Source organism: Podarcis raffonei, chromosome 13 (assembly GCF_027172205.1).
Source record: "Podarcis raffonei isolate rPodRaf1 chromosome 13, rPodRaf1.pri, whole genome shotgun sequence".
Lineage (NCBI taxonomy): Eukaryota > Metazoa > Chordata > Lepidosauria > Squamata > Lacertidae > Podarcis > Podarcis raffonei.
The window spans coordinates 9,898,991-9,917,129 of NC_070614.1; the positions used below are offsets into that span (position 1 = coordinate 9,898,991).

Below are 18,139 nucleotides of genomic sequence, written 5' to 3' on the forward strand. Positions count from 1 at the left end.
TCGTTGGGCTCCAAGTCCCATCATCCCTGACCGTTGACCACACTGGTGGGAGATGGTGACAAGCTGTGAAGGCAGTGATTGGGTACCTGGGTGGAGATCTGTAGTTGTGACATAACTACCGTATTTTTCGACCCATAGGACGCACCGGCCCATAGGACGCATCAAGTTTTTTGGGGGGAAATAAAGGGGGAAAAAATTATTTCCCCCCCAGGCGCTTGTGGGGCCGGCAGCAGGGAGAAGCGCCTTGAGATCAGGTCCGGGGACAGCAGGGAGACGCGCTGCGCCTCCCAGCTGTCCCCGGAGCTTGCGGGGCTGGCGGCGGGGTCTCCCCGCCGTCAGCCTCCAAACCACTTCGGGAGACAGCGGGATGGCGGCATTCTGCCTCCCTCTGTCCCCCGACCTTGTGGGGCTGGCGCTGGGGCTCTCCTGAAGCCTCTCGCTCTCCAGGCTTCAGCGAAAGCCTGCATTCGCCCCATAGGACGCACACACATTTCCCCTTCATTTTTGGAGGGGAAAAAGTGCGTCCTATAGGGCGAAAAATACGGTGATTTGTGAATATCCTTGTTTGACGTGAGAGTAAACAACTGATAACAACAACAACAACAACAACAATTTTATTATTTATACCCTGCCCATCTGGCTGGGTTGCTCCAGCTTCCAACACATATAAAAACATAATATAACATCAAATATTAAAAACTTCCCCATACAGGGCTATCTTCAGATGTGCTCTAAAAGTTGTGTAGTTCTTTAACTCCTTGACATCTAATGAGTGGGCGTTCCAGTATACCTGAAGGAACGTCTCCACCTCCATCGTTCTGCCCGGACACTGAGGTCCAGCGCCGAGGGCCTTCTGGCGGTTCCCTCACTGCAAGAAGTGAGGTTACAGGGAACCAGGCAGAGGGCCTTCTTGGCAGTAGCACCCACCCTGTGGAACTCCCTCTCATCAGATATAAAGGAAATAAACAACTATTTGACATTTAGAAGGCATCTGAAGGCAGCCCTGTTTATTTAAGTTTTTAAGGATTGATGTTTCAATGTAATTTTAATCTTTTGTTGGAAGCCGCCCAAAGTGGCTGGGGAAGCCCAGCCAGATGGGCAGGGTATAGATAATAAATTATCATTATTATTATTATTATTATTATTATTATTATTATTATTATTACTCCTGCTACTACTACAGAAGCACAATGAAGGCATAACATTAATCAAGGCAGTCAAACTCATAGCAATGCATGTAGATGTTTCAGGGTGCTAAGATTTGAGATTTCGTTTAGCAGACCTCTCCTGTGAAGTTCTCTGGCAGAGGTGGTGCAGTTTGCAACGTCTGCATGCAAGACTTTGGCAGCTGAGCCCGCTAAGCAGCTCAGGCTAAGCAGAGATGATCTTGAGCTCAAAGGACATAAAGTTGATAGGCTTTCATCTTTAAATGTGAGCACCGCATTTGCATGTGAAATGGGTGTATTTGTGTGAGAGATTTAAAGGGCATGCAAATGGGTGGATGGGTGCACGCCAAACCTTTCTGCTGCCCTTCATCCCCATGCTTCCATCTCCCCAGATACTTTTATCTCAGCTAAACTCTTGATAACGAAAGTGAGCTTAGCTGGGAGAAAGCGTCTGCGGAGGATAAAGCTGGCTGGAGTAAGGGCCCCACACTTCTTTGACCCTTCAAAATTTGCAACCCACATCTGCCACACCTGTGAATAGACACAAGATAATATCAGTGGTAAAGTGGTAAAGTGGTAAAGGGACGCGGGTGGCGCTGTGGGTTAAACCACAGAGCCTAGGACTTGCCGATCAGAAGGTCGGCGGTTCGAATCCCCGCGACGGAGTGAGCTCCCGTTGCTCGGTCCCTGCTCCTGCCAACCTAGCAGTTGGAAAGCACGTCAAAGTGCAAGTAGATAAATAGGTACCACTCCAGTGGGAAGGTAAACAGTGTTTCCGTGTGCTGCTCTGGTTCGCCAGAAGCGGCTTAGTCATGCTGGCCACATTACCCGGAAGCTGTACGCCGGCTCCCTCGGCCAATAAAGCGAGATGAACGCCGCAACCCCAGAGTCAGCCACGACTGGACCTAATGGTCAGGGGTCCCTTTACCTTTACCTAATATCAGTGGTACCTCGGTTTTCTGAGCATCTCGGAAGCCAAAGATTTTGGTTTTCGAATGCCAGAAACTTGGAAGTTAATGTTTCCATTTTCGAATGTGCCTCAGAAGTCGAGCGACTCCTGCTGTGTTATTTTTCCAAATTTCTCTATTGAAAACTGCCCTTTGCGCCTCAGTTGCCGAACTTTTCGGAAGTCAAACGGTGTTCCGGAACGGATTATGTTCGACAACCGAGGTACCACTGTTTCTGTAAAGAAACAATAAACGTCCCCAAAAATGGTAAAGTAGTTTCTTTCCCAAATAGGTCTTATCTTAAACAATAGCAAACGCAGTAAATAAAGAGTTCCCTTGTAATATGTTAGCGGTTCAGTGCTCGTTTCTTCTCTTTCCAAAATAGATTTTATCTCGAACAATGGCAAACGTGGTAATAAATGGTCCACTTTTAATGTATCAGTGGTTCAGTGCTCGGACGTTGTTCCAGTAACCTGGCATTTCGTTGCTAAAGAGCTTAGTCATCGAGCTTTGTAGTAAATAGTGTACAAGAGAAGACCTAATCCAACCTAGAGGTCACTAGAGCAGGGGTCAGCAAACTTACCGCGCCTCGGGCCAGTGTCTCCAGCGCCGATCGTGCGGAGGGCAGGGAGCGTGTGCCCATACGCGTGCGCTCACACTATTTCCAGTGCACTTACGGGTTGGAGGAGCACCAGAAATAGCTTGTGTGCATGTGCACGAGCCTCGTCCAACCCAGATGTGCACTGGAAATAACACTTGCGCATGCGCAAATAACGCGGGCAGCAGGGGTCGCCACGGGCCGGATAAACGAGTCCCTCGGGCCTTATCCGGCCCACAGGCCTTAGTTTGGGTACCCCTGCACTAGAGCATAGACAACAGATGTTAGGCTTCCCCTGTTCAGATAGAGGCGCAGCTGAGCCCCCAGCCAAAGCTGATGGAAGGCAATCTGGGCCACTGAGGCCACTGAGCCTCAAGCAACAGCAAAGGATCCCAAGCTATCTTATCTGCTCCTTCAGAGGACGTGTAACAGTCTTAGCTGGATTGAACTTCAGTTTATTGGCTTTCGTCCAGGCCATTACCAAGGCAAGACTGCAGTCCATCACACATCCACTGCCACACCTGCAGATATTAAATAAATAATAGAATAATATATTGTTATATTAATGGTCTATTATTGTATTAACTTTTCCTTAGTTCACTGACTGATTTGATTTTGTATCCTGCTCTTCCTCCCCGAGAAGCCCAGGACGGCAAACAAATAATGCTGTTTAAAAAGGAAACCAAAAACATGACAATTAATGATAATGTAAATAATAAAAAAAATCAGTTTAAAATGCCCTAAAAGCTGTTGGATCAGTTTAAAAAGTCCTTCGATTCAGAGATCTGCAGGTTTCCTGGAACAGTGTTCTTCAGCCACCCACATTCCTGAGTTGCAGCTTCAGAATTGACCTTTTGCTCAGTTTTCTGGGGATTCTCTTTCAGTACATAAAAACAGCATTCTTTGGCTGTCTTCTGGGGACAATATCTCCAGCATCCTGTTGACATGCTGTTTCTGCTCCCCAGGCAACAGCTCACTAAACATGAGCGGAGGGGAGACGATTATGAAACTGGGAAGTCTCTTGGATGACCAACACTGGCACCAAGTTCGCATTGACCGCTACAGGCGATTTGTCAATTTCAGCTTGGACGGGGAGGTCTTGCAGTACCGCCTTAACGGAGAGTTTGATCAGCTTGACCTGGACAAAGAGGTGATTGGGATGGGATGTTGGGCAGCTGCTCCCAGCTCTGCCAGGGGTTTACACTTGCGATGCCCTGATTGGAGGTTTTAAATTGAAGCCCCAAATTGAACCCTGTTCTTCTCCCTTTCTCCATGGCAGTGGTACCTTTCAGTGTTTCCCAGCCTAACATAATTTGATCCCTTCTGGGTTTCCTTGACTTCTGCAGATCTTCTTTGGGGGAATAATGAACTATGAGAAGCAGCGCCTTGTCTATCGGCCAAACTTCCGTGGCTGCATGGAAAACATTGCCTACAATTTGGTCTATATCAGCAACTTGGCAAGACGTCGTAAACCGTCTATTAGGATCGAGGTGAGGATGAACGTGTTACTGTGGTCTGCAAAAATAGAGAGAACTTTGTTTAGTTGCCCCTGACTCTGTTGCAGATGTTTGCTGAGACTGCGGAAGCAGCTTTGTTGTTGTTTAGTCGTTTAGTCGTGTCCGACTCTTCGTGATCCCCTGGACCAGAGCACGCCAGGCACTCCTGTCTTCCACTGCCTCCTGCAGTTTGGTCAAACTCATGTTCATAGCTCCAAGAACACTGTCCCACCATCTCGTCCTCTGTCATCCCCTTCTCCTTGTGCCCTCCATCTTTCCCAACATCAGGGTCTTTTCCGGGGAGTCTTCTCTTCTCATGAGGTGGCCAAAGTATTGGAGCCTCAGCTTCAGGATCTGTCCTTCCAGTGAGCACTCAGGGCTGATTTCCTTCAGAATGGAGAGGTTTGATCTTCTTGCAGTCCATGGGGCTCTCAAGAGTCTCCTCCAGCACCATAATAGTCCAAATGTAGGGCTCTTCGGCTTACACTTATTCTATTTTGAGGCTTGCATTGACCATGCAGCCCTCTGCACTTCTGTTATTTTCTCTCTCTAGTAAATTCAGAAGCAAGTAGACTTTTATAGAGATGCCTGCATATTCAGCCCCCAGACATATTTTCCTCTGGGTCTGCTGCCCATCAGCTGTTCAGGGGGGAGCAACTGAGAGAGAAAAGGACAACGTTGTATAAAGTGTATGGCCGCTGCTCATTTTTCTGTAAGAAAAGATAAAAGTAGCAGGGATAATGCCTGAACAGAAAGGTGGACCCTTATTCCGTGCTAAATGTTGCATGTATTTTGTGATTGCACGTTTGGTGATGCAATTGCATTTTGAAGTTTGAGGCTCTGAACAGCTGAGAAGCAGGACTTGCAGTTGACATTGACATTTTCCCGCTGAGATGATGGAGGTTTTTTAAGAAAACCTCCTGCAAAGTCAGGACACCTAAAGGATGTTGGATGCTTTTGTTTTACAAAGTTTGTAGATGAAAGAAAGTCAAAGGACTGAAATTCTGAGGTGTCGGGAAAGGTTATTTATTTATGCAACAACTGTGGCCTGTGTTTTGTTAGCCCCAAAATGGAAAATGAGTGAGATCCCAACCAAAGAAGATTGGCAACTTAAATTGACAAAATATGCACAACTTGTAGACTTAGCATATATAATATGAGAACAAGAAGAACATACATTTAAAGAAGATTAGAAAACATTTCTTGAATATATGGAAAATAATTATGCACAGCTGAAAACGCTGGCAGCATTAAGATAAATTCAACTGTGTAACAGTTTTGGTGGATGCAATGATGGCAAACCGGTTGGTATAGTTTTTGTAAAATAATCAGGGATATAAGATATGTAAAATGAACCACGGAAAGAGAAGAAGGGAAGTCATGGATACCTTAAGTATGTAAAATGTTTATCTGAAATTGTAAAACATATAATTTACCGTATTTTTCGCTCTATAGGATGCACTTTTCCCCTCCAAAAATTAAGGGGAAATGTGTGTGCGTCCTATGGAGCGAATGCAGGCTCCTTGGCTTCAGCGATAGCAACGCGAAGCCTCCAAAGCGCAGAGGGAGCGCTCCCTCCGCGCTCCGGAGGCTTCAGGGATAGCCGCCTGAAGCCTTCGGAGTGCAGCGCGAGTTCCCACTGCGCTCCAGAGGCTTCAGGTTCCTTTCGCTGAAGCCCGGAGAGCAAGACTCTCCTGGCTTCAGCAGAGAGGGAGAGCTGTGCAGCGCCCCTTCAGCGAAGCAGGAGGAGAAATGGAAGGGGCTCCATTTCTCCTGCCGCTTTGCTGAAGGGGCGCTGAGCAGAGAGGGGGAGAATTTTTTTTTCTTGTTCTCCCCCTCTAAAACAAGATGCGTCCTATGGTCTGGTGCATCCTATAGAGTGAAAAATACGGTAATAAAAATCCTATTAAAAAAAGGAAAGAAATTTGAAGGAGTAAATGGAATGAGAACACCGAGTGGAGTTACGCCTCTGTTTCTACCTACTTCTGAGGCTACTTCAGGCCCTGCCCTGTTCTTAGCACCAAAAACATGATAACATTAATTTTATTCCAAAAGAAGCCAGAGATTTGCAACCTGCAGAGTTGCGTGCCTGTTAATAAGTCCATCTGCCGCACAGCGCAGTCACAGGAGCATATGGCCCTGCTGTGAGGGAACAGCAACCAAGCCACCTCCTTAGCTGTCTCCTCCTTTGTTTCAGGGCCACTTGGGCGACTACTGTCGAGACAACCTCTTGTTCCCCTTCACCTTTGCCGGGGTCAACAACTTCTTGCAGGTGCCCGGGTACCCGCGGCGCAATCAGCTGGCCGTCAGCTTCAGCTTCCGCACCTGGGATGTTGTGGGGCTGCTCATGTACACGTCCTTTGCAGACGACCTGGGCTGGCTCGAGATGGTGCTGAGCGACGGGCAGATCAACGTGACCATCGCTCAGCCGAAAACCAAAACGAAGACCAAGAAGCTGGAGTTTGCGGCAGGTATGAGGAGGGGACAGAGGAGGGACGATTTTCTTCTACAGTGGTGCCTTGGTTCTCAAACGGCTTAGTAGTTGAACAACTTGGAACCCGAGCGCTGCAAACCCGGAAGTAAGTGTTCCAGTTTGCGAACCTTTTTCGGAAGCCGAACGTGCTCCGTTTTGAGTGCCACACTTCCGATTTGAGTGCCACACTTCCGTTCCAAGTGTTACGCTGAGATCTGTCCCGTTTTTGCTATTTATTTTGCATTTTTGTTTTTGCTCCTTTCTTTTGTTTTCTTGACTGTGTGGAACCCAGTTCAGTTACTGATGGATTGATTGTGTGACTGCAGTACATTGTTTATTGCTTTCATTTTATGAATCAGTGGCCTCCTTGGATAGTAAAATTCATGTTAAATTGCTGTTTTAGGGGTTGTTTTTAAAAGACTGGAACAGATTAGTCCCTTTTGCATTACTTGCTATGGGAAAGTGCGCCTTGATTTTGGAACGCTTTGGTTTTGGAACGGAATTCCGGAATGGATTAAGTTTGAGAACCAAGGTACCACTGTAATTGCTTTGAGGTGAAACTTTAAAATGCCTGCCCTGGAGGTAAAACAGAGGAATGCAACCTAGCGTGCCATTTGGGTTTGTTTTTATTTTAAAAATTATGCATTCTGTTGCATTGTGTCATCGGAATCACTCAAGGTAGCAGATATTTCATTGAGGGCTTTGGTGGCCCCAGATGTGGGGATCCGTGGCTCCAACGTGAGGAGTCTGAGGAATCTTATCCCCTCGTGTCCCTCCACCCACAGGATATCGCCTGAATGATGGCTTCTGGCATTCGGTGGCCTTGATGGTGCGCGAAACCATGGCCGTCATCACCATCGATGACCAGAATGACGCCAGCTTCCGCGTTGACAGAGACATTCAGCTGCGCACGGGGAACCAGTACTTCTTTGGAGGTGCGTTCTGGGTTGGTTAAAGGGGGAACTGGTCATTTTTTCCCCAAGAGGGTGGGCTGATGGTTGGTTAACTAATAGGCAGCCGTCAGGCTTCGTGGAATCCTATCCCTCCCATGTAGCAGCCAAGAAGAAGAGAAACAATAATAGTTCTTACCAAGTAATTTATTCTTTTTTAAAAAAAAATTAATTTTTATTAAGTTTCCAATTAACAAACCAATCTTATCACATTAGTTATACCAAATTATACCAATACATAATACACTCCAAATAATTAGCCAAATTTTAAATTTTTGTTGGGGGTACCCATGCTTCAAGTTCAGTAGGGGTCTAATCATCTCATATTTCTGCTGCTTTGATATTCACAAGTCCCATCTTCCCATCTCCTTGCTGTTATCCTTTTTCTTCTTAATAACCTCCGAGTGTTTCCACAAGCAAGTTGAATCAAGCGTGATCCAAAAGTCCTGTTCGAGCAGCAGGCACCATTTTCGACAGTTCTGATGAAATACAGTCTAGCGTCTGCTCCTTAATTTTCCCAGACCAGTTGCACCATAAATTAGTCTTTCCCGGGGAGTTTTCGCCCATTCAGATTTACAATCCTCACATAGTAGCAAAACAGTGGCCCAACTCCCCCTTTGACCATAGATATCGCAACAAAGTTTGTCTCATAATGGCGGATCTCATAACTGCGCAAGAGGAAAGACTTTCTCTTTCCAGATCTTCCACAAAACAAAATCCTTAGTTAATATTTTCATTTCCACACAGTTTGTTTTCCAATCTCACTTGCTATCGATCCATCATGTGACGGTTCTTCTAGGGGAGGGGTTGTTAAGTAAAGCATATTGAAAAAGAAAGAAGTTTTTTCCCCCTCCCCCTTCCATTCCGTTTCCACATACCGACATAGCTGTGATTCTTTGCTGCAGTCTTCTGTTCGTTCCATCCCATCACTCTTCACTTCTCATCAGTAGATTTAATTAGCAGATAAAACACCCTTTCCTTCGCTCAAAGCATGTGCATTTACTTACATCCGATTATATTATCTTAAGCAATGCAACCAGGTCGCTCTCGGAAGCAGCGTCAGGGAGATCCAGAATCTCACTCGAGGGCTTTCTGTCCAGTGCCCCCAACCCCCTCCTTCTTTCGAACTCGGGGGTGATTTATTGGCAACTGCGGACAAGGCTGTGTCTCCCTATCCCCTAGGGAGACTCCGGGAGGCTGATTTACTCCCATCATCAGCCCCTTAATTACCTCGTGAGAGCCGGAGAGATGGTGTTGTCTGGCATCTTCCAAGGCGCCCCTAGCAGCCCCCACCAAGTAATTTATTCAGTAGTCACAGAGAGACATGAAGGAATGCAGTCTCCCCTAGATAGTGGCGTTGCTCCAAGTAAAGTCCCACCCCCTACGTCTCTCCTATTCTATGTCACCCCTGCGCTGGCTAATCTGAGCTTTCTGCCTCTGAGCCTTTTTGTTCTTCTACCCTCAATGCTCGCCTGGTCCTGGGAGGGGGGGTGTCAGGACTGCTTTCCAAAGACACTGAGTCTGTCAGCTGTCTCTCCCCTGGTGCTGCTGCTTCCTGCTGCTCCCCCAATATTCCCCATCTTCTCCCCTCTGCAGCCTCTGAACTGTGACCTTCTGCAAACCGCTGTTCTAAATCTATAATGTCCTCTTGTTCTCGGGGAGGTTCAGGAGAAGGTGGGGCAGCCCCACCATTCCTCCTCAGTCCAGCCCCTGACAGCAGCAAGCTCTATGGGTCCACGGGAGCTGCCTGCTGATGTACTGGTTTTGAGAACAACTATTAAGGGAGGCACCTGAGAAGAGATGGGGAGGCAGCCAGGCACATGTATTGTAAGCTGCTCTGAGTTACCTTGGGAAAAGAGTGAACCATACATTTAATAAATAATAAAAATGAAAAGAGGAACAAACGGCTCAGTTGTTTTAAGCCATTTTAATCTAGGTGCAAATTGAAGTTTGAAGGTGTTGGAATGAGGCCTAGCTAAATCTCACGGTCACGAAAAGGAGGAGCGTAGACTAAGGAGGACTGTTCTAGAAATGGGGGCCATCACCTCCAAAGTAAAAAGAACAGGACAGAAGAAGCCCAAAAGCAAAATGCATTGCAAACTAAATGTACAATAGTAAAGGTAAAGGGACCCCTGACCATTAGGTCCAGTCATGACCCACTCTGGGGTTGTGGCGCTCATCTCGCTTTATTGGCCGAGGGAGCCGGCGTACAGCTTCCGGGTCATGTGGCCAGCATGACTAAGCCGCTTCTGGCGAACCAGAGCAGCGCACGGAAACGCCGTTTACCTTCCCGCTGGAGCTGTACCTATTTATCTACTTGCACTTTGACGTGCTTTTGAACTGCTAGGTTGGCAGGAGCAGGGACTGAGCAATGGGAACTCACCCCGTCACGGGGATTCGAACCGCCGACCTTCTGATTAGCAAGCCTTAGGCTCTGTGGTTTAACCCACAGCCCCACCCACATCCCACATATAATACACAGGGCATCACGTTATTTCCTCATCCAATCACTTTTTTTGTTTCTGTTTCGTGAAATGTAATGGAGGACTTTCCCCCTTCCTTTCGGTTGATGGTTGCTGCGTCTTTCCTAGGCTGCCCCAAGCCAGCCTCTCGTACCGGTTGTGCCTCCAACCAAACGGCCTTCCATGGGTGCATGCAGATGGTCAGCGTGGACCGGCAGCCCATCGAGCTAGACATGGTCCGTCTGCACCGGCTCGGCAAGTACTTTGAGGTGTACTTCAACGTGTGTGGCATCACAGACAGGTACGCTTGCTGGAGTGGCAGTTCTGGCCTGGGCAGAAGATGGTGGCTTCGGCTGGCAAGACCAGGGGATGAGGTCTAGCTGGTTCTCCCTGCTGTGTGTTTGGGCCAAGCCTATAGAAATAGGATGGCAGGAAACCAGGGGATGCTCTGAGAGTGTGCGGGGTCTGGGTCCAGGTCAGTGCTTGCTCGGAAAGCTCACTCACACATCATTTAATTTTTAATTCTTTTAATTTTATTGAAGGTTTTCAACTATATTATATTATTGTAGTGTAGTGTAGTGTAGTGTAGTGTAGTGTAGTGTAGTGTAGTGTAGTGTATTATTTATATATACCCTGCCCATCTGGCTGGGTTTCCCCAGCCACTCTGGGTGGCTTCCAACAAAAGATTAAAAACACATTGAAACATCAGACATTAAAAACTTCCCTAAACATAGACCATTAAATTTAATAGACCATTAAATTCAAACTAAACTAAAAAGAATAATAAAAAAACAAACAGAAAAAAACTAGAGAAAAAGAAAGATACATGAATAATAGCCCTTATATGCTCCTCATAAAATTATAAATATATCTATGTAGGCCTCAGAGAGTTGAGTCGTCCTGCCTCCCACCTGGGAGAACATCTCCTTCTTGAGTCTCCCACTCTGAGGAAAACCACTCTGGCCTGCCTCTCATAATAGGCTCCTTCCTCTTCTCTCTGTCAGCTCCCTCAATATGTTTTCTTGAAGGAAGGCAAGATGTGGACTTCCTTGTCCAGATGGAGGAGAAATGTTTTTGTATTCTTCAATCTGGTCTCGGCAAGCTTTGGGGGACGCTTGGGAAAAATGGTTCATGCTGGACCCAGAAGGTGCATCTTGTCTGCTATGCCTACTCCTGTTCCTCAGGAAAGGGCTTGAAAATAACCTAGCAGGTGTCATCTCACCAGTTTAGAGAGATCGGAGCTTTTGCCCGCAGTTGAAATATCAACACAGTTATTTTTTGATCACCTCCTTCTCAAAGAACCTTCGAGAGTGGGGAAAGGACCTAAAATTATCATGAAAGTGGAGGAAAAGGTTAAGGAACTTGGGGGAAACACACAGATTCTTTATAAAAAAATTTAAGGGATGTTGTAGATACTAGGAGAGGATATATTGATTTAATAGTATCCTTCCTAACTCATGCTTGTGAGTGAGCAGCAGAGTGCATTCTCCACAATATATATCAGGAAGCTAGTTGGTAGATTCGTTTGAATCTCTTTACTTAGGCAACCCAGTGTGGCTTTGTTCAGCTTGGGTTTGGTTCCTGGTAAGTCCCCTTTTACCCCTCCCAAAAAAGAATAAAGACACAACAGTCTTCTTTTAAAAGTAATAAGAAGTTTACTCACATTCAGTTCACGGTTGGATCCCTCTAAGCTTTAGCTTAGAGTTACAGAAGAGGGTTTGAGTTCATCCCATATGGGAATGAGCCCATGTCCTGGTGGCTGAGAGCCAGCACAATACTTTGGTATCAAGAGGAAGAAGAAGGGAGGTGTCTGCGTGACCAGCCCCTTTTATGGGGTCTCCCAGGATCACACCCACCAACCTGGTCACACGCAGGGGGGGACGACGCTCCAGACCAGGTGTGACAGGAAGTCCTCCTGGCTGTGGAGTAACACCCCCCTGTGTGTCCACTCTGGGCAAACAGGAAGTGTTGTACTTGACTGCTTGTGTTACATACCACAAATGGGGGAAATGCCCCTGAAGAAAACTAGCCCAGGGTGTTCAGTAGCCAGTATCTGGGGGTGGGAGAATTGAAAATCTTGAATGGAGATGGAATGGGGTCTCCTGGAAGGAGGGCAGACTGGCAGAAGTGTGCCACACTGCCATGTTATGTTGCAGGTCCCACTGCAGGAGGCTGGCAGTGCCATCATGCTTTAATGTTGTAAACTGCCCTGTGATCTTTCAACAAAGGGCGGTACGTAAATTAAATAAATAATATTATTGATCACAATCATGCCGTGCCTATGAGCTTACTGTGGGTATTGGCTTTGCCAAAGGTGAAGTCAAAAGCGCCAGGCTAGAGGGGTAGTTTTAAATGTTTCAGGAGTGGCAGTTGTCTTGCCAACAAACTAGAAAAGAGATGGTATACCAGGTAGCTTGACTGATTGATTGATTGATGGATTGATTGAATTTATATTCCGCCCTATATCCGGCAGTTTCAGGACATCTCACAGAACACAAAACCACAAAATATATAATCAAAATAAAAACAACAACCCAATTACCACCCCCAACCACATTTTAAAAGGGCATTGGGTATCAATCAAATCCACCAAAGGTCTGGTTAAAAAGGAACGTTTTTGCCTAGCCCCTAAATGTTCAGTTTCTGTTAATTGGTTCTCATGGGAAACTTACAGATTCTGGCTTCACACAATTAACTCAAGGCAGTGTCAATTTACTCTTGGCAGAAAGCCAAGGTCAGCTTGACCTAGAAACTACTTACTCTGATTGGTTAACGACCAGCACTCAACTCTGTTATCTAGGGATTGCTAGCACAGTGTGATGTGGGGTGTGTTAGGAGTAGGAGTGCTGTGTATGGTTAAGAGAGAGAGAGAGAGAAAGAAAGGATTTATTTTGCTTTGTTTTGTATGCAGAAACTCTGCTGGTTTTATTTTTCCTTTTAATAAATCCTGTAAATAGTTATTCTGAGTCTAGCTGACTAGTCATTTCCACCTCAACTAGCTTCTTCGCTGTGCAGGAAAACTCTGCTACGTTTGGGCTAAAGCCATTAGAGCTATGCCTGACACTTCAAAGTTCCATGACTAAAGGTGTATAATGAAGGTGCCAGGCGAACTTCCCTGGGGAGAGCATTCCCCAGATGGGGAGCCACTGCAGAGAAGGCCCCGTTCTCGTGTTGCCACTCTCCACACCTCTCAAGGAGGAGGCTTGGATCCCTGCTGCGATGGGGAGCCCCTTCCTCTGGTGCCAGCTTTCTTCTCATGTCATCCCAGGTGCACTCCCAACATGTGCGAACATGGAAGCCGCTGCATCCAGTCCTGGGATGACTTCACCTGCATCTGCGACTTGACGGGCTACAAGGGGGAGACCTGCCACACACGTGAGGCCCTGAGGATGGGGAGGGGAAGGGAGAGCTTGAGGTGCTGACCACACGAGCGCTGACCACTCACTTCCTTCTTAAACCTTGCAGCCGTTTACAAGGAAAGCTGTGAGGCCTACCGACTCAGCGGCAAAGTGTCTGGAAACTACACCATTGACCCGGACGGCAGCGGGCCCCTGAAACCTTTTTACGTCTACTGTGATATTCGAGGTATGGGAGAAATGTGTGGGATACTGGTCTTTATCAGGGGGTGTTCAGCGCAGGCTGGAACAGGCACAGCAGCAAAATGAAAAGGAAGCCTTGGAGTATATGCAGAGAGCAGAGCCATCGTCGCTGAGCAAAACAAGCCAGACTCTACCAATATATTATTTAGATGCCCAAGCAGCCCAGGCGCTGTGCAAAAACTGTTGAAAGAGAATATGTCAGAACCTGAAAGCTTTACAATAGAAATCTTCAGCTTGTAATCTAAATTTTGCAGAGGGGTAGTGTATCATTTTTATGTGCTGAATATCGGCAAGCAACGCCCTTTCCTTTCCTGGAACGCTGCTTTTCTGTATTGTTGCTGATTTATGGAATGTGGCATCACATGAAAAAACATTACCGGTTGTATTTTGCTGCTCGTCTAAATAGCAACAAGTGTTGCGGCGGAGAGCGCTTTTAAAAAATGGCAAATGGAAAAGGCCAGAAGCATAATGGAGGTGAGAGGTGTCAGGGACTGGCTGGACTGAAGAGCAGTAGTGGGAGCCCCAATGGAAACCCCAGAGGAGGAAGGATCAGAGCCCGGGGATTGGTGGGGGACGCTGAGGAGAGGTCAGAGGGAGAATTGGATGCTGAAGGGGCAACAGGGTTTAGTGAGCAGGGAGAGCCGGTGACAGGGAGCAGTTCAGACTCAGAGGATGAAGCAGAGGAGGGGGGTTCAAGAGGCTGCTGAAGAATCATGGGAGTCTCCCTCTTCAGCTGCGACAAGGTCACCTCCCTGCTGGTCTCCAAGAACGCGCAGGATAATGAAGAGAGCAGAACAGAGGCTAGAGGTGCGCAGATGCAGTTTGAGACTGCTTGGGAAACATCTGGGAGAGGAGGAGCCTTAGACGGGGTGGAAGGCAGGGGCCTTCAGTTCTGGCAACATCTCTGGCAAGACCTACTGGGAATTGATGCTGAGTTGTATGCCGTATCCTTGAATAAGGAGTTAGCTTCACGGGCAATTGCCTCTGCCTCTCTGTACTGAGCTACATCAACTCCAACCTTGACGAGTTGTGGCACCCGGTGCGATTCCTAGCATCTCGAAGTAGGACGGGGTTACCCAGCCTGAAATCCTGCCAGCCAGTGTAGATAGCACTGGGCTAGGCTGATCGATCATTCAGCTTTTGTAAGGTCTTCTGATGGAGGCTGGCTCTGTAAACTGGCTACAGAGGGTTTCCACAATGGGGGGGGGCAGTTGTTTTTCCTGTCGCACACTCGTTTTGCACCCTTTCTGCCTTCCAGAGGACCGGGCTTGGACCATCATCTGGCACAATCGATACTGGGTCACACGAGTGACCGGTTACAGCCCTGAAAGGCCTTTCCTGGGCACTGTGGACTACTGGAACGCCTCGTGGAGCGAGGTGTCGGCTCTGGCCAACGCCTCTGAGTACTGCGAGCAGCAAATTGAGTTCCGCTGTTACTTCTCTCGCCTGCTCAACACCCAGAGTGAGTGACCAGGTGGACGGAGCTGCACGGCTGCACCCTCGGGTGCTGTGTGGGTTTCGCTTTTAGCACCTGCTAAAATTTGAAATTTGCTAAAATCGAACCATTCCAGGTGGCTTGTTTTTGTTCTGCCTCTTCTCCCTGGTCCCTGTGCAGAACCTGTGTTTTTCTCAAGTGGGAAACTTCTAAAGTTAGGCTTATGTTTTCGGTGGGTACCTTGCCCTACCTTCTGTGCCATCGTTCCCCAAGTTGGTACCTTCCAGCTGGTGCAGAACTACAACTCCCATCATCCCATTGGCCATGCTAGATGGGGGTGATGGGCATCGGAGATGGGGTTCTGTGTGCAGGCAGCCACTCAGAAGGACTGTAAAGGTAAAGGTAAAGGTATAGGGACCCCTGACCATTAGGTCCAGTCATGGCCGACTCTGGGGTTGTGGTGCTCATCTCGCTTTATTGGCTGAGGGAGCTGTCATACAGCTTCCGGGTCATGTGGCCAGCATGACTAAGCCACTTCTGGCGAACCAGAGCAGCGCATGGAAACGCCATTTACCTTCCCGCCGGAATGGTACCTATTTATCTACTTGCACTGGCATGCTTTCAAACTGCTAGGTTGGCAGGAGCAGGGACAGAGCAACGGGAGCTCACCCTGTCGTGGGGATTCGAACCGCCGACCTTCTGATTGGCAAGTCCTAGGCTCTGTGGTTTAACCCACAGCGCCACCCGCGTCCCTCCCAGAAGGACTGTAGTTCCAGGTAAACCCCCTGTTTCTTTCAGTTGGGTCCAAGGGCTGAGCCAAGCCCTGAAATGCCACCTGTTCCAACACCTCTCTTGAGCCTTCAGATGATTCACTAGGCATTGCTCACTCCACTTTGAGGTTGATCTTTTCCTCCACCAGGACTAGAAACCTGAAAGTATTCATGCTCCCCAAAGAAGCATGGGGCTACCTTTGAAGGTGACCCGGAAACTGCAGTTAATCCAGAACGCGGCAGCTAGACTGGTGACTGGGAGTGGCCGCCAGGACCACATGACACCAGTCCTGAGAGATCTGCATTGGCTCCCAGTATGTTTCCAAGCACAATTCAAAGTGTTGGTGCTGACCTTTAAAGCCCTAAACGGCCTGGGTCCAGTATACCTGAAGGAGCGTCTCCACCTCCATCGTTCTGCCCGGACATTGAGGTCCAGTGCCGAGGGCCTTCTGGCGGTTCCCTCGCTACGAGAAGCCAAGTTACAAGGAACCAGGCAGAGGGCCTTCTCGGTAGTGGCACCTGCCCTGTGGAATGCCCTCCCATCAGATGTCAAAGAGAAAAATAACTACCAAACTTTTAGAAGACATCTGAAGGCAGCCCTGTTTAGGGAAGCTTTTAATGTTTAATAGGTTATTGTATTTTAGTGTTTTGTTGGAAGCCGCCCAGAGTGGCTGGGGAAACCCAGATGGGCGGGGTATAAATCATCATCATCATCATCATCATCATCATTATCATTATTATCACCTTTCCCGGGGACAGTCTATGGGATATCTAACAATCCGGTATAGCAGCGGGAAACAGTGCTGGAATAAGAGAATTTCCCACAAAAAAAGGGAAGGTTGACATTTATGTTTTGCCATCTGCCTGAGAGCAGGTTCTGTGAGATCTCCCGCTGACAGGCTCTCTCATTCTTCCTTAGCTGGGATGCCGCTGAGCTTCTGGATGGGCCGAAATGAAGAGCGCCATTACTACTGGGGTGGCTCTCCCCCAGGGCTGGGGCGCTGCGCTTGCGGCATGGACAAGAACTGCGCCGACCCCCGTTTCTACTGCAACTGCGATGCGGACCATGCCATGTGGTGAGAGAGAAGGCGGCCCTCGTCCCTCCAAGGAGGGCCTTGGGTGGTCATGGCGGCGGGTGCGAAACGTATATCCCTAACTGATAGCGGGCCCAGTTTCCCACAACCATGGTGTTATGTACTGAAGTTCTCACCCTGGGCCAGCAGGGGGATACTGTAAATGGTTCAGGTCCACATGCAAATAAGGGATCTAAAGTGACGTTCAGTGATTGGATAGTTACAGAAAGTTGTTACAGTTGCGTTGTACTGGAGCTCTATATAAGCAGGCTGGCTGAACCCTTCATTTCAGTTCTGTTCTGGCCTCTGAATAAACAAGAGCTGTTTGAAGAATCGCTGTGTCGTCTGATATGTTCACCCACAACTTAACACATTGCTCTCTCTCTCTTCCAGGCGGGCGGATAAAGGGCTGCTGAATTTTGTCGACCATCTTCCTGTCACGCAGGTGGTGATCAGCGACACGAACCGCACCGGGTCGGAGGCCCAATTCTACGTGGGCCCGTTGCGTTGCTATGGCGACCGTGAGTAGCGGACTGAGGATATGGATGCCGTTCCCTCGTTTGTCTATCGGAATGGATGGAGGGCCCCTGAGGGAGGACAGGATGGGGCTCGCACCCATTTTTTCATGCGCTAATAACGGACTTCCTACAATTTGCAGGCAACTCTTGGAATACCGTTTCTTTCGTCCGGGGAATGGCCTTGATCTTCCCTACCTTCCAAGTCAACTACAGCCTGGATATCAGCTTCTTCTTCAAGACTTCTGCCCCATCTGGCACTTTCCTGGAGAACATCGGGCCAAAGAACTACATCCGTGTGGAGCTTAACAGTACGGAATCGTCATTGAAATCCCACTCAGTATTGATCCAGAGTAGATCCCAATGTATAGTTAGCAGAGTAAGAACTTAAACACATTGCAGGATTCCCAAAAAATAGACCAGAGGCAATTATATTTCATCCAGCCGAGCTTTACTGCTATTGAAGGCAAATGAGCATAATGATCACAAATCCAATACATTCCGGATTGGCGCTGTCCATAAGAAAACCAGTTGCAGAAGACTTACAATAACTTATAATAAGACTAAACCTTAATACTATATATACTATGTACAGAACACCACACCAGAAGGAAGAGAGAAAGTGAAACTCAGGCTCCTTCTGGTCTCTTATTAT

At 47.8% G+C, this 18,139-nt stretch overlaps 1 protein-coding gene across 1 annotated transcript in view; it reads left to right on the plus strand.

Moving 5' to 3' along the window:
• Positions 1-18,139, plus strand: part of CNTNAP1 (contactin associated protein 1) — a 46,527-nt gene that overhangs the window by 9,915 nt on the left and 18,473 nt on the right. Inside the window, exons 6-16 of the mRNA XM_053361916.1 lie at positions 3,677-3,861; positions 4,058-4,201; positions 6,405-6,678; positions 7,466-7,615; positions 10,222-10,393; positions 13,361-13,467; positions 13,558-13,677; positions 14,950-15,153; positions 16,816-16,972; positions 17,363-17,490; positions 17,628-17,795. Of these exons, the coding sequence (XP_053217891.1) occupies positions 3,677-3,861; positions 4,058-4,201; positions 6,405-6,678; positions 7,466-7,615; positions 10,222-10,393; positions 13,361-13,467; positions 13,558-13,677; positions 14,950-15,153; positions 16,816-16,972; positions 17,363-17,490; positions 17,628-17,795 (1,809 nt within the window). The remainder of the gene's footprint in view (positions 1-3,676; positions 3,862-4,057; positions 4,202-6,404; positions 6,679-7,465; positions 7,616-10,221; positions 10,394-13,360; positions 13,468-13,557; positions 13,678-14,949; positions 15,154-16,815; positions 16,973-17,362; positions 17,491-17,627; positions 17,796-18,139) is intronic.